Source organism: Carcharhinus amblyrhynchos, unplaced genomic scaffold (assembly GCF_965287045.1).
Source record: "Carcharhinus amblyrhynchos unplaced genomic scaffold, sCarAmb.v2.hapA scaffold_494, whole genome shotgun sequence".
NCBI lineage: Eukaryota > Metazoa > Chordata > Chondrichthyes > Carcharhiniformes > Carcharhinidae > Carcharhinus > Carcharhinus amblyrhynchos.
The window spans coordinates 115,943-130,603 of record NW_027650234.1 but is presented as its reverse complement, the minus strand read 5'-3'; the positions used below and the strand labels follow the sequence as shown (position 1 = coordinate 130,603).

At 47.4% G+C, this 14,661-nt stretch overlaps 1 protein-coding gene across 1 annotated transcript; it reads left to right on the top strand.

The window, feature by feature from the left end:
* The first annotated feature begins 780 nt into the window (after nucleotides 1-780).
* hyal2a (hyaluronidase 2a) lies at nucleotides 781-14,299 on the top strand. Its single transcript, XM_080183953.1, has 5 exons — nucleotides 781-1,474; nucleotides 2,991-3,118; nucleotides 4,057-5,054; nucleotides 10,912-11,001; nucleotides 13,484-14,299. Exons 3-5 carry the CDS (start codon nucleotides 4,134-4,136, stop codon nucleotides 13,862-13,864), a joined length of 1,392 nt encoding a protein of 463 aa, XP_080040079.1. The 5' UTR covers nucleotides 781-1,474; nucleotides 2,991-3,118; nucleotides 4,057-4,133; the 3' UTR covers nucleotides 13,865-14,299.
* Nucleotides 14,300-14,661: the final 362 nt, after the last annotated feature.

Here is a 14,661-nt window from a genome sequence, read left to right as displayed (position 1 = left end):
GGGAGAGAGAGAGGGGGCGGGGGGGAGAGAGAGAGGGGGCGGGGGGGGAGAGAGAGAGGGGGCGGGGGGGGGAGAGAGAGAGGGGGCGGGGGGGGGAGAGAGAGAGGGGGCGGGGGGGGGGAGAGAGAGAGGGGGCGGGGGGGGGGAGAGAGAGAGGGGGCGGGGGGGGGAGAGAGAGAGGGGGCGGGGGGGGGGAGAGAGAGGGGGCGGGGGGGGGGGGAGGAGAGAGGGGGGCGGGGGGGGGGGAGAGAGAGAGGGGGCGGGGGGGGGAGAGAGAGAGGGGGCGGGGGGGGGGAGAGAGAGAGGGGGGTGGGGGGGAGAGAGAGAGAGGGGGGTGGGGGGGGTGAGAGAAGGGGGGTGGGGGGGAGGGGGGAGAGAGAGGGGGGTGGGGGGAGAGGGGAGGGGTGGGGGAGAGAGGGGGGTAGGGGGGAGAGAGAGGGGGGGTGGGGGGAGAGGGGAGGGGTGGGGGAGAGGGGGGGTAGGGGGGAGAGAGAGGGGGTTGGGGGGGAGAGGGGAGGGTTGGGGGGGAGAGGGGAGGGGTGGGGGGGAGGGGGAGACGGAGGGGAGGGGTGGGGGGAGGGGGAGACGGAGGGGAGGGGTGGGGGGGAGGGGGGAGAGAGAGTGGGTGGAGGGAGGGGGAGAGAGGGGGGGATGGGGCGAGAGGAGAGGGGGAGAGATGGGGGGAGGGAGAGGGGTGAGGGAGGGGAGGGGGTTGGGGAGGATGCAAAAGTATGAGGGGAGACAGAGGGAGAGGAAGATAGGGTAGGAGTTGGGGAGAATCTCTCAGCAGTCAGGTCACAACCAGGGTAATTAAATAATGATCACTCATCAATTGTATTGAGAATTAAGGAGAAATCTCTTCATCCAGAGAGCTGCAATTTCTTCCACCCTCCCTTATCCTCTCTTAGCTTCCACCTTTTCAAATGGTTGCCTCTGGGGTTTAGCGCACCCCCCTGCCCCCCACCCTGACAAGAGAGTTCAGCATTCAGATACAAGCTGCTACAGAACCACTGCCTTCCTTCCAGCCTGTGATCTGACACGTAGAATTTCTTTGAAATGTAGAAATCAGGTCAAAGTGCATCAGGCACTTTTCACGGGTTTGCTGTGACTCTGTATGTCGAGTTCTCTCGCCCTGAACAAACACTCTCACACATCACACAATAAAGCGTGGAGCAGGCGAGATTTTAAAATGGATTTATTGTAGTGAGTGGGTGCCCAGGGAGGGTAGAGGGAGGTGCAGAATTTGGAAGGGTTTTTGAGATGGGGGCTGTGGAGGAAGAGGGAAGGCAGTCTGCTGGAGGTAGGGTCTGAGGAGCTGGATTCCTATCTTCTTTCAGTCAAACCTCCAGTTTCAAGTTTCTAGCCTTGAGAAATGACCTTGATCACAGATTGTTGTGAGGAATGAAACTGTTTTAGTATCGAACTGGGTTCTTGTGATCAGTGTGGAAGCTTGTGCGAGGTTACCTTGCTGAGAGTAAGTGAACAGCTATTTGCAACTCTCCCTCTCCGTTATTTCATCAACTCCACCAGTCTTTCCTGACGAGTTGTGTTTGTGATCTGCTCTTAGCCGTGAATAATTGGGAGAATTCTGCCACAGTCACATCTGAATCCTCCGCTCGGTTAGCTCTGTTTGTATTCCAGCCCTGGGGGATAGAGGGTGTGTGAGGGTGGGGCAGAAGGGGTGTGTGGTGGGGCTGGGCTGTGCAGACACGTCTGTCTGGGAAGATTAAGCCTCACTGAGCAGCAACTGAAGTTCCACACACATGAGGATGGCTTCAACCGGGATCTTGGGTTCATGACACACTATCTGTAACCCTCATGACTTGCCTGGGGCTTGCAAAATCTCACTAACTGTCCTGGCTGGAGAGAATAGATGGTCTGGAGGAGGGAACCGAGTGTATGGTGTCGAAATTTGCTGATGACAGCAAGATTGGTGGAACAGCAAATTGCGCGGAGGGTGTGGAGAGTCTGCAGAAGGATCTAGATAGGCTGGGCGAATGGGCCAGGAACTGGCAAATGGAATTTAATGTTGGCAAGTGCGAGGTGGTCCACTTTGGTAGGAATAATGGTAGGAAGGATTATTACTTACGTGGCGAAAAACTGCAGCAGGCGACGGTGCAGAGGGACCTCGGGGTCCTTGTGCATGAGTCGCAAAAACCCAGCCTGCAGGTGCAGCAGGTGGTTAGGAAGGCTAATGGGATGCTGGCCTTCATAGCGAGGGCGATTGAATATAAAAGTAGGGAGGTCTTGCTGCAGCTGTATAGGGCACTGGTGAGGCCGCAGCTGGAGTACTGTGTGCAGTTTTGGTCGCCGCACTTACGCAAGGATATTTTGGCCTTGGAGAGAGTGCAGAGGAGGTTTACTAGGCTGATACCGGAGTTGAGGGGGTTGAGCTATGAGGAGAGGCTGAATCAACTAGGCTTGTACTCGTTAGAGTTTAGAAGAATGAGGGGAGATCTCGTTGAGACATATAAGATGATGAATGGGATGGATAGGATAGAGGTGGAGAGACTCTTCCCGCTCAGAAAGGACAGTAGGACTAGGGGGCACAGCCTCAAGATAAAGGGGGGGCGGTTTAGAACGGAGTTGAGGAGGAACTTCTTCACTCAAAGGGTGGTGAATCTCTGGAATTCTCTGCCTGTTGAAGTGGTGGAGGCTGCCTCGCTCAATATTTTTAAGATGCGGGTTGATGGGTTTTTGGTAAGAGAGGGGATTAAGGATTATGGGGAGAGGGCGAGAATGTGGAACTGAGCCACGACAGATCAGCCATGATCTTATTGAATGGCGGGGCAGGCTCGAAGGGCTAGATGGCCCACTCCTGCTCCTATTTCTTGTGTTCTTATGTTCTTAATACATGTCTCTGTAACCTGTGCTTAACCCTGTCTCCACTCACATTATACCTTTAAGACTTGATTACCTGTAAAGACTCACATTCCAACCATTATTTTGTTAATTGAGTTTGTGTCTTTATATGCCCCGTTTGTGAACAGAACTCCGATTCACCTGATGAAGAGGCAGCGCTCCAAAAGCTAGTGGCTTGTGCTACCAAATAAACCTGTTGGACTTTAACCTGGTGTTGTGAGACTTCTTACTGGGAAGATTAAAGTAGTGCTGACTGGTATGTAGAATAAATTTATTAACATTTAATGTTGAAAGGCAGGAAGAGAAAATTTCAACCAAAGATAGCAAGTCTTCACCAATCTGCTCTGATTGTGACACTTGGCCCCCACTTCCTGAAGCCTAATTGAGGGGTGTTGGGGATTTTCCAGCTGGGAAAGGGGTGGGAATTGGGGTTAGAGAGACACAAATGGGAAACAGTGGGGAGGGGGGAAGGTTGGTAACTTGTTTGAACCATTGATTTTTTTCCTGTCTCCCACAGACGTCTCTGTACGAGCAGAGCAGACTTTATATTCTTCCTGGGACTGTGGGCGTTACTGGCATTTATTTATTTTTATTCATTCATGGAATGTGGGCGTCACTGGCCAAACCAGCATTTGTTGCTCATTCCTAATTACCCTTCAGAAGGTGTATGTGAACTGCTGCCTTGAACCAATGCAGAATGAGGTGTAGGTACACCCATGGTGCTGTTAGGGAAGAAATTGGAGGATTTTGACACAGCAGCTATGAAGGAACAGGGGTATCTTTCCAAGTCATGATGGTTCACTCAGTTCAGGGGCAATTAGACCTGGGCAACAAATACCAGTCCAGAGTGAAGCCCACATTCCCTAAAAGAATGCTAAAAAAAATGAACGTTTCATGTCTGAGCAATTACCCCACTGAGAGTCAGCGCGTGCACGACCCTCACCCCACTGAGAGTCAGCGCGTGCACGACCCTCACCCCACTGAGAGTCAGCGCGTGCACGACCCTCACCCCACTGAGAGTCAGCGCATGCACGACTCTGGGGAATGTGTGAGAAGTGGTCGGGGCTGCGAAATGAGGAGGAATGTGAGGGGGGGAACTGGTTGTTTCTGACAGTGTATCGCACACTCTGGTATGAGGTTGTGGAGGATTTTCGGTCTGATGTTTCTGACTGGTGTGTTTATTCTATTTTGCAGAATCTGGAGTGGGGGTTAAACTGGAACCACAGTTTCTCCAGAAACAGGAGAGTGTGTGATTGGGAGGCTGTGAAGCCATGGGCCAAAGAACCATCGCTTTTGTCAGGGTACTGGCTTGTATTGTGACCGTCCTGGTGTCCAAGAGTCAAACTCAGTTGAAGCAAAGCTCCCGATTTAGGAACAAGCCTTTTGTCGCAGTGTGGAATGCGCCAACTCAGGACTGTATCCGACATTCAGTCACTCTAAACCTCGACATGTTTGACATTGTTTCCTCTCCAAATGAAGGCTTTTATAACCAAAATCTAACTATCTTCTACAAGGAGAGGCTGGGTAAATACCCTTACTACAATGGGCATCAGGCTGTGAATGGGGGTGTACCGCAGAACAGCAGTCTCCTACAGCACCTGTCTGCAATGGATTCGGACATTGAGCGTTACATGCGGTCCTGGACCACCAGAGGTCTGGCAGTGATTGATTGGGAGGAATGGAGACCCCTCTGGATACGAAACTGGAAGGACAAACAGATTTACCGGAACAATTCTCGACGCCTAGTGTCCGAAAGACACTCAGACTGGAATGAGAGTGAACTCAACAGGGAGGCACAGTTTGAGTTTGAACAGTCAGCCCAAAAATTCATGGTGGAGACACTACGAAGGGCGAGGAACTCACGGCCACACAGTATGTGGGGTTTTTATTTGTTCCCAGACTGCTATAACCATGACTATAAAAACAACATGGCCAATTATACAGGTCGTTGCCCTGACGTGGAGGTATCTCGCAATGACTTGCTCAGGTGGCTATGGACTAACAGCACAGCCATTTACCCTTCCATTTACCTGGATTCCATGCTGCGTTCCTCCAACAGCGCCACAAAGTTTGTCCGATTCCGGATCAAGGAGGCACTGAGAGTGTCTGAACTTCACAGCACCAATTTCTCCCTGCCTGTGTTTGTCTATTCACGACCCACTTACACTTACACTGTCAACATGCTAACCCAGGTATGCAAACTCTTCCCAAAAAAGAAATATTCAACTTCAGCACAATGTCAATCACCAGTACTCTGCAGCTCGGTATAGAGTAAATCTCCCTTTATACGATCCCCATCAAACACCCCCATAAAACTCTCATTAAAAACCAATCTGCTTCACTAATGTCCTTTAGGGAGGGAAATCCGCCATTCCTACTTTGTCTGGCTGTACATGTGACTCCAGACCCAGAGCAATGTGGTTCATTTAAGAAGGGAGAGAGGCAGCAGAAGGGAAATTGTAGGCCAGTTAGCCCGGCTTCAGTCATTGGCAAGATTTTAGAGTCTATTATTAAAGATGAGATTGCAGAGTACTTGGAAGTGCAGGATAAAATAGGACTGAGTCAGCACAGCTTCATTAAGGGGAGGTCATGTCTGACAAATCAGAGGCAGTAACAAGGAAGTTAGATAAAGGAGAACCAGTGGATGTGATTTATTTCTATTTCCAGAATGCCTTCGACAAGGTGCTGAATAGGAGACTGTTAAATAAGGTAAGAGCCCATGGTGTTAAGATCTAAAGGTAAGATCTGGCATAGACAGAGGATTGGCTGATTGGCAGAAGGCAAAGTGGGGATAAAGGAGTCTTTTTCAGGATGGCAGTCATGGTATGGTGAACCTAAGGGGCCAGTGCTGGGACCACAACTTTTCACAATATACATTAATGATTTAGGAGAAGGAACTGAAGGCACTGTTGCTAAGTTTGCAGATGATACAAAGTTACGTGGAGAGACAGTATTGAGGAAGTGGGGGGCTGCAGAAGGACTTGGACAGGTTCGGAGAGTGGGCAAGAAGTGGCAGATGGAACACAATATGGAAAAGTGTGGAGTTTTGCACTTTGGAAGGTGGAATGGAGGCATAGACTTTTCTAAATGGTATGCTTAGGAAATCAGAAACACAAAGGGACTTGGGAGTCCTTGTTCAAGATTCTCTTAAGGTTAATGTGCAGGTTCAGTCGGCAGTTAGGAAGGCAAATGCAATGCTCGCATTCATATCGAGAGGGTTAGAATACAAGAGTAGGAATGTACTTCTGAGGCTGTGAAGGTTCATTTGGAGAATTGTGAGCAGTTTTGGGCTCCAAATCTAAGGAAGGATGTGCTAGCCTTGGAAAGGGTCCAGAGGAAGTTCACAAGAATGATCCCTGGAATGAAGAGCTTGTCATATGAGAAACAGATGAAAATTTGATTTGATTTGTTATTGCCTGCTATTTATTATTAGCATATAGTGAAAAGTATTGTTTCTTGCACGCTATATGGACAAAGCATACCATTCATAGAGAAGAAAACAAAAGAGTGTAGAATATGGTGTTACAGTATTCGCTAGGGTGCAGAAAAAGATCAACTTAATCCAAGGTAGGTTCATTCAAAAGTCTGACAGCAGCAGGGAAAAAGCTGTTCTTGAATCGGTTGGTACGTGACCTCAGACTTTTGTATCTTTTTTTGATGGATGAAGGTGGAAGAGGGAATGTCCGGGGTGCGTGGGGTCCTTAATTATGCTGGCTGCTTTGCTGAGGCAGCGGGAAGTGTAGACAGAGTCAATGGATGGGAGGCTGGTTTGTGTGACGGATTGGGCTACATTCACAACCTTTTGTAGTTCCTTGCGGTCTTGGGCAGAGCAGGAGCCCATACCAAGCTGTGATACAACCAGAAAGAACGCTTTCTATGGTGCATCTGAAAAAGCTGGTGAGAATTGTAGCTAATATGCCAAATTTGGACTCGGTCTATGCTCGTTGAAATTTAGAAGGATTGGGAGGATCTTATTGAAACTTACAGGATATTGTCCTGGATAGAGTGGACGTAGAGAGGATGTTTCCACTGATAGGAAAAGCCAGAACCAGAGGGCACAACCTCAGGCTAAAAGGACGATCCTTTAAAACAGAGATGAGGAATTTCTTCAGCCAGAGAGTAGAGAATCTGTGGAACTCTTTGCCGCAGAAGGCTGTGGAGGCCAGATCATTGAGTGTCTTTAAGACAGAGGTAGATAGGTTCTTGATTAATAAGGGGCTCAGGGGTTATGGGGGAAAGGCAGGAGAATGAGGATGAAAAATATATCAGCCAGGATTGAATGGTGATGTAGACTTGATGGGCTGAGAGCCTAATTCTGCTCCTATATCTTATGGCCTAGCAAACCACTCAGTTCAAGGGCAACAAATCCAGTGGAAGAATGTGAGTAAAATCAGTCTTCCCTTCTCAAATACGATCAGTCCTTATTTCCTAACCTCCTTAACCCTGGCTAATTCCTGGGAATTTGTGCTGCTTCCACTCTTAAGGTGCAGAGCCCAGAGTTGAACTCGGATACTCCAGGCGGAGCCCAAGTCTCTGTGGAACTGAAACATCAGTTCCTTCCCTTTAAATTCCAGGTACCTGGGAGAAAGGCCAACATTCCATTGGTTTGTTGGATTATTTTCAGTACCTGTACATCAGCTTGCACGTAAGAACCCAAATCACTTTCCCACACCACAATTCCTTGTTTCTCACCATTAAGAAGGATTTCTGATTTATCTTTCACAGATTGACAGAGGCAGGCCTCGTATCTGAATTCCATCTGTCACATTTCCAATCAGTCTTAGTCTCTCTCTGACCTCCAATTGGATTCTGTTAGTCTCCAAGGCTCTCAGACTCTTTCCTCCCCCACCTTGCAAGCACACTCTCAACCTGTCGGTTAGTCACGTGCTCTCCTCCTCTGCTTCATAGAACATAGAACATAGAACATTACAGCGCAGAACAGGCCCTTCGGCCCACGATGTTGCGCCGACCAGTTACAAAAACAATGACCCACTAGCCTATACCAATCCCTTTTCGTCCATAAACCTATCCAGAGATCTCTTAAACGCCCCCAAACTAGACGCATCTACAACTGCAGCAGGCAGGGCATTCCAATCCCTCACCACCCGCTGGGTAAAGAACCTACCCCTGACATCCGTCCTGTAGCTACCCCCCCTTAATTTAAAGTCATGCCCCCTCGTGCTAGCTTTCTCCATCCGAGGAAAAAGGCTATCACTATCCACCCTATCTAAACCCCTAATCATCTTATATGTTTCAATAAGATCCCCTCTTAGCCGCCTTCTTCCCAACGAAAACAACCCTAGATCCCTCAGTCTCTCCTCATAGGACCTCCCCACCATACCAGGCAACATCCTAGTAAACCTCCTCTGCACCCTCTCCAACGCCTCCACATCCTTCTTGTAATGCGGGGACCAGAACTGCACACAGTACTCCAAGTGCGGCCGCACTAGAGTAGTGTACAGTTGCAACATTACACTGCGACTCCTAAATTCAATCCCCCTACCAATAAACGCCAAGACACCGTACGCCTTCTTGACAACCTTATCTACTTGATTCCCAACTTTCAGGGATCTATGTACACACACACCTAGATCCCTCTGTTCATCCACACTATTCAAAGTCCTCCCGTTAGCCCTATACTCGACACATCTGTTGCTCCTACCAAAGTGAATTACCTCACACTTCTCCGCATTAAATTCCATCCGCCACCTCTCGGCCCAGCTCTGCAACCTATCTAAGTCTCCCTGCAGACTATGACACCCTTCCTCACAATCTACCACACCTCCAACTTTGGTGTCATCAGCAAATTTACTAATCCACCCAACTATACCCTCATCCAGATCATTAATAAAAATTACAAACAACAGTGGCCCCAAAACAGATCCCTGAGGCACACCACTCGTAACTGCACTCCATGATGAATATTTACCATCCACCACCACCCTCTGTCTCCTATCTGATAGCCAATTCCTGATCCAACTTCCTAGATTACCCACAATCCCATACATCTGCATTTTCTGCAGAAGCCTACCATGGTGAACCTTATCGAACGCCTTACTAAAATCCATGTATACCACGTCAACTGCCTTACCCCCATCCACCTCTTTGGTCACCTTCTCAAAAAACTCAATAAGGTTAGTAAGGCACGACCTACCTGCTACAAAACCATGCTGACTATTTCTAATCAATTCATTACACTCCAAATAACTATAAATCCTATCCCTAATAATTTTTTCTAAAACCTTGCCCACAACAGAAGTAAGACTCACCGGTCTATAATTCCCGGCAAAGTCTCTGTTCCCCTTCTTAAACAATGGGACAACATTCGCTATCCTCCAATCCTCCGGGACTACACCAGAGACCAATGACGACCTGAAGATCTGAGCCAGAGGCTCTGCAATCACCTCTCTAGCCTCCCAGAGAATCCTAGGGTAGATCCCATCCGGACCAGGGGACTTATCTATTTTCAGCCCCTCAAGAATTTCCAGCACATCCTCTTTATCAACCGTAATACTTTCTATTTTACACCCCTGCGACCCAATGTCCTCCTCAGCTATATTCATGTCCCCCTGCGTGAACACCGAAGAGAAATATTGGTTCAATACTTCTCCAATCTCCTCCGGTTCCACACACAACTTCCCCCTGCTGTCTGTAACTGGCCCTAATCTTGCCCTGACCAACCTTCTGTTCTTGACATACTCATTCACACTCTTACACCCTTGTACTCTCTCTCTCCTGCCCTCTTGATCTTCCTGCCTTGTGCACTCTTGTGCTTGTTGCCCTGGTGATACAGCTGGACTCTGAGGCTGTTCAGTAACTCTCACTGTGGAAAAGGATTCAGTCAGTCCTCAAACCTCACTGAATATCAGTGAGTGCACTGCCTGGTGTCTGCATACTCAAATAGTTTGCAAATACTTTCAGGTTTGAGCAGGAGTCAGCGCTGGGACCTCTGTTGTTTGTAATGTCTGTGTGTGCATATATATAAATAATTTGGAGAAAGATGTGGGTGATCTGATTAATAAATTTATAGATGACATGAAGATTGGTGGAGCTGCTGATAGTGCAGGGGATTGTTAGAGGATACAACAGAAATAGATAGGTTGAAGATTTGGGCACAGAAATAGATGGAGTTTAATCCAGACAAATGTGAGGTGATGCATTTTTGAGGATCAAGTTTAGGTGTGAATTATACTGTAAATGGCAGAACCCTTAGGAACATTAACATACAGAGGGATCTGGATGTGCAGGTGTGCAGGTCCACAGTTCCTTAAAAGTGGCAACACAGGTGGCCAAGGTGATTTAAGAAGGCATATGGCATGCTTGCCTTCATTGGCTGTGACATTGAATACAGGAGTTGGAAAATTATGTTGCAGCTATATAAAATCTTGGTTAGGAATTATTTGGAGTACTGCATGCAGTTCTGGTCACCGCACTAGCAGAAGTATGTGGAAGCTTTGGAGAAAGTGCAAAGAAAGTTCACCAGGATGTTGCCTGGTCTCGAGGGTGTTGACTATGAGGAGAGGTTAAATAAACTAGGATTGTTGTCACTGGAAAGATGGAGGCTGAGGGGAGATCTGATAGAGCGCTACAAAATGATGAGCGGCGTAAACAAGGTGGATAGACCAGAGGCTTTTTCCCAGGGTGGAAGTGCCAATTACAAGGGAGCACAAGTTCAGGATGAGGGGGGGGAGTTTAAGGGAGTTGTACAGGGGAAGTTTTTCATGCAAAAAGTGGTAGGTGCCTGGATGCACTGCCAGAGGAGGTGGTGGAAGCAGGCACATTAGCAACATTGAAGAGGCATTTGGATGGATACATGGATAGGGGAGGAATAGAGGGATACGGACCGAGGACAGAAGGCTTTTTAAATTTGATTATGGCATCATGATCTGCATGGGCTTGGAGGGCCGAAGGGCCTGTTCCTGTGCTGTATTTTTGTTCTTTGTTCTATGAATAAGGGGCTTTGGGAAGAGTCAGTATCAATGTACTCATGGTCAGGGAGGGGCCACATCAATTTTGAATCTTTAATTCTGTGGTCTCTCTTTTAAATAGCAAGACCTCATCACAACGATTGGAGAGACGGCAGCCCTTGGAGCAGCTGGCATCATATTCTGGGGAGATGCAGATTACAGTAACAGTAAGGTAATTATTAGCCTTTTGGCTCTCAATCTTCCAAATGTCTTCACAATGGTGTGGTTCCCACCCATCTTGCATAAGATTAAATCTCATGGGATCCAGGGCGAGGTATATAATTGGATACAAAATTGGCTAATGACAGAAGTCAGAGGATGGTTGTAGAGGGTTGTTTTCCAAACTGGAGGCCTGTGACCAGTGGTGTGCCTCAGGGATCAGTGCTGGGCCCACTGTTATTTGTCATTTATATTAATGATTTGGATGAGAATATAGGGGGCATGGTTAGTAAGTTTGCAGATTACACCAAGATTGGTGGCATAGTGGACAGTGAAGAAGGTTATCTCAGATTGCAATGTATCTTGATCAATTGGGCCAGTGGGCTGATGAATGGCAGACTGAGTTTAATTTAGACAATGCGAGGTGATGCATTTTGGTAGATTGAACCAGGGCAGGACTTACTCAGTTAATAGTAGGGCGTTGGGGAGAGTTACAGAGCAAAGAGATCTGGAGTACATGTTCATAGCTCCTTGAAAGTGGAGTCACAGGTGGACAGAGTGGTGAAGAAAGCATTCGGCATGCTTGGTTTCATTGGTCAGAACGTTGAATACAGGAGTTGGGACGTCTTGTTGAAGTTGTACAAGACATTGGTAGGGCCACACTTGGATTAGTGTGTACAGTTCTGGTCACTATCATAGAAAGGATATTATTAAACTAGAAAGAGTGCAGAAAAGATTTACTAGGACACTACCGGGACTTGATGGATTGAGTTATAAGGAGAGGCTGGATAGACTGGGACTTTTTTCTCTGGAGTATAGGAGGCTGAGAGGTGATCTTATAGAGGTCTGTAAAGTAATGAGGGGCATAGACAAGGTAGATAGTCAATATCATTTCCCAAAGGTAGGGGAGTCTAAAACTAGAGGGCATTGGTTTAAGGGGAGAGATACAAAAGTGTCCAGAGGGGCAATATTTTCACACAAAAAGTGGTGAATGTCTGAAACAAGCTGCCAGAGGTAGTAGTAGAGGCAGGTACAATTTTGTCTTTTAAAAAGCATTTACATAGTTACATGGATACGATAGGTATCAAGGGATATGGGCCAAATGAGGGCAACTGGGACTAGCTTAGGGGTTTAAAAAAAAGAGCAGCATGGACAAGTTGGGCTGAAGGGCCTGTTTCCATGCTGTAAACCTCTATGACTATCTTTTTTGTTCATTTACAGAATGTGGGCATTGCTTACTAGGCCAGCATTTATTACCCATCCCTAATTGCCTCTTAAGGTGATGGTGAGCTGCCGCCTTGAATCGCTGCAGTCCCAGAGGTGTAGGTACACCCATAGTGCTGGAAGGGAGGGATTTCCAGGATTTTGACCCAGCAACAGCGAAGGAATGGTGATATGTTTCCAAGTCAAGATGGTCTGTGACTTGAAAGGGACCCTCCAGATAGAGATGTTCCCAGGTATCTGCTGCCCATGTCCTTCTAGATGTAGTGGACGTTGGTTTGGAAGGTGTTGTTTTGAAGAACCTTAGTGAGTTGCTGCAGAGAATCTTGTAGATGGTACACACAGCGTCAGTGGCTGAAGGATTGAATGTTTGTGGAAGGGGTAGCAATCAAGTGGGTTGCTTTGTCCTGGATAGTGTTGAACCTCTTGAGTGTTGTTGGAGCTGCCCCCATCCGGCAAGAGGACAGTATTCCATCACACTCCTGGCTTGTGCCTTGTAGATAATGGACAGGTTTTGGGGAGTCAGGAGGTGAGTTACTCACTACAGAATTCCCAGTCTCTCACCTGTTTTTTATCATAAAAACCCTACAGAGCAAAAGGAGGTCATTTGGCCCATCAAGTCTGCACTGAGTCGCCATGGCAGCACGATGGTACAGTGGTTAGCACTGCTGTGTCACAGCACCAGGTACCCAGGTTTGATTTCCAGCTTGGGTCACTTTGTGTGGAGTCTGCGCATTCTCCTCGTGTCTGCTTGAGTTCCCTCTGGGTGCTCTGGTTTTCTCCCACACTCTGAAAGATGTGCTGGTTAGATGCAATGGCCGTGCTAAATTCTCTTTGTGTACCCAAACAGGTGCCGGAGTGTGGCGACTAGGGGAGTTTCACAGTAACTTCATTGCAGTATTGATAGAACCATAGAAACCTTACAGTGCAGAAAGAGGCCATTTGGCCCATTGAGTTGCACTGACCACAATCCCACATGCCTTACCCTATATCTCTACATATTTACCCATTAGTCCCTCTAACCTATGCATTTCAAGACACTAAGGGGCAATTTTAGCATGGCCAATCAACCTAACCCGCACACTTTTGGATCTGTTGATAAAAGCCTAATTGAGATAAATAAATAAACTTTAACTTTAGAAAGATCATCTTACCCAGGCCCTCCCCTCTGCCCTATCCCTGTAACCATTCCCCCACCCCACCGCGGTGATCCCGGGGCGTTGGACTTTGACTGTTCTGAATTATGTAAACCCTGGTTCTCTTTCCTCCTTTAGGATCACTGCGAAAAGTTGAAGAATTATCTGGAAGGTGATTTTGGTCATTATGTCCTGAATGTCACCACGGCCGCACAGTTGTGTAGCCAGACTCTGTGCCAAGGCCATGGCCGATGTGAGCGGAGGGACAGCCAATCTGATGCTTACCTCCACCTCAATGCAGACAGTTTCCAAATCCACACTGTGACTGGAGGAAGTGAGCTGGTGGTGACTGGAGCCTTGGCAAAGAGAGATATCAACCAGTTCCGGGAGAAGTTTCAGTGCCGCTGTTATCGAGGATGGATGGGTCAAGACTGCAACATGAAGACGAGTGGAGGCTGCCTGACTGTGCCTCCCATTCTCACTCTGATCCCAATGCTGCTACTATCTCTGACAATCTAAACAAACAAAACCTCTTCCTTGTTTCAAGCCAGATTGACCTTTTTTTGACAAGGGGATTTTTCCCTCAAAGTATTTGTCATTTATATCAACAAACATTACTGGAACCTTTTTAGTGGGAAATACTGTTAAGATATTGAATTGATCACAGAGACAATGTTTGTCTGTTTGCTGATGTTTGGATTTTTACTGATATTTATTGGAAAGCAGCATTGTTGGGTGCGGTCAGTCTCAGCCGGGGTTTCCTGATGTTGAGGAAGTTGTGCCTCAATTTTCTCAATGTGCCAAAGTCATTGCTTCATTATCTCGTGGCAAAAATCTTCTTTTACAAACAAAAGTTAAATTCAGTTTCAGTTAATGGAGACACAGTTATCAGAATCCAATGTGCCAGTGTTAACGGTGATCACCATCCTGTCAGTAAAACACTGTTTAACCAGAGCTGTCGATGTACATTCCTTTAACAGCCCAGCTTCTGTGCAGTGATTGTAAATGTATAGTTCATTTCACTGCAATAGAACCTGAACATTAGGCAGGATTACAGCTGTTCCCCAATCAAACACCGAGTTAGAACATAGAAAAACTACAGCACAAACACGCTCTTCGGCCCACAAGTTATGTTGATCATATCTAGGCTTACCAATAACCTTCAATCCTATTAAATCCCATGTACTCATCCAGAAGTCTCTTAAAAGACCCTATCGAATTTGCCTCCACCACCACCGACGGCAGCTGATTCCACTCACTCACCACCCTCTGAGTGAAAAATTTACCCCTAACATCTCTTCTGTACCTACTCTCCA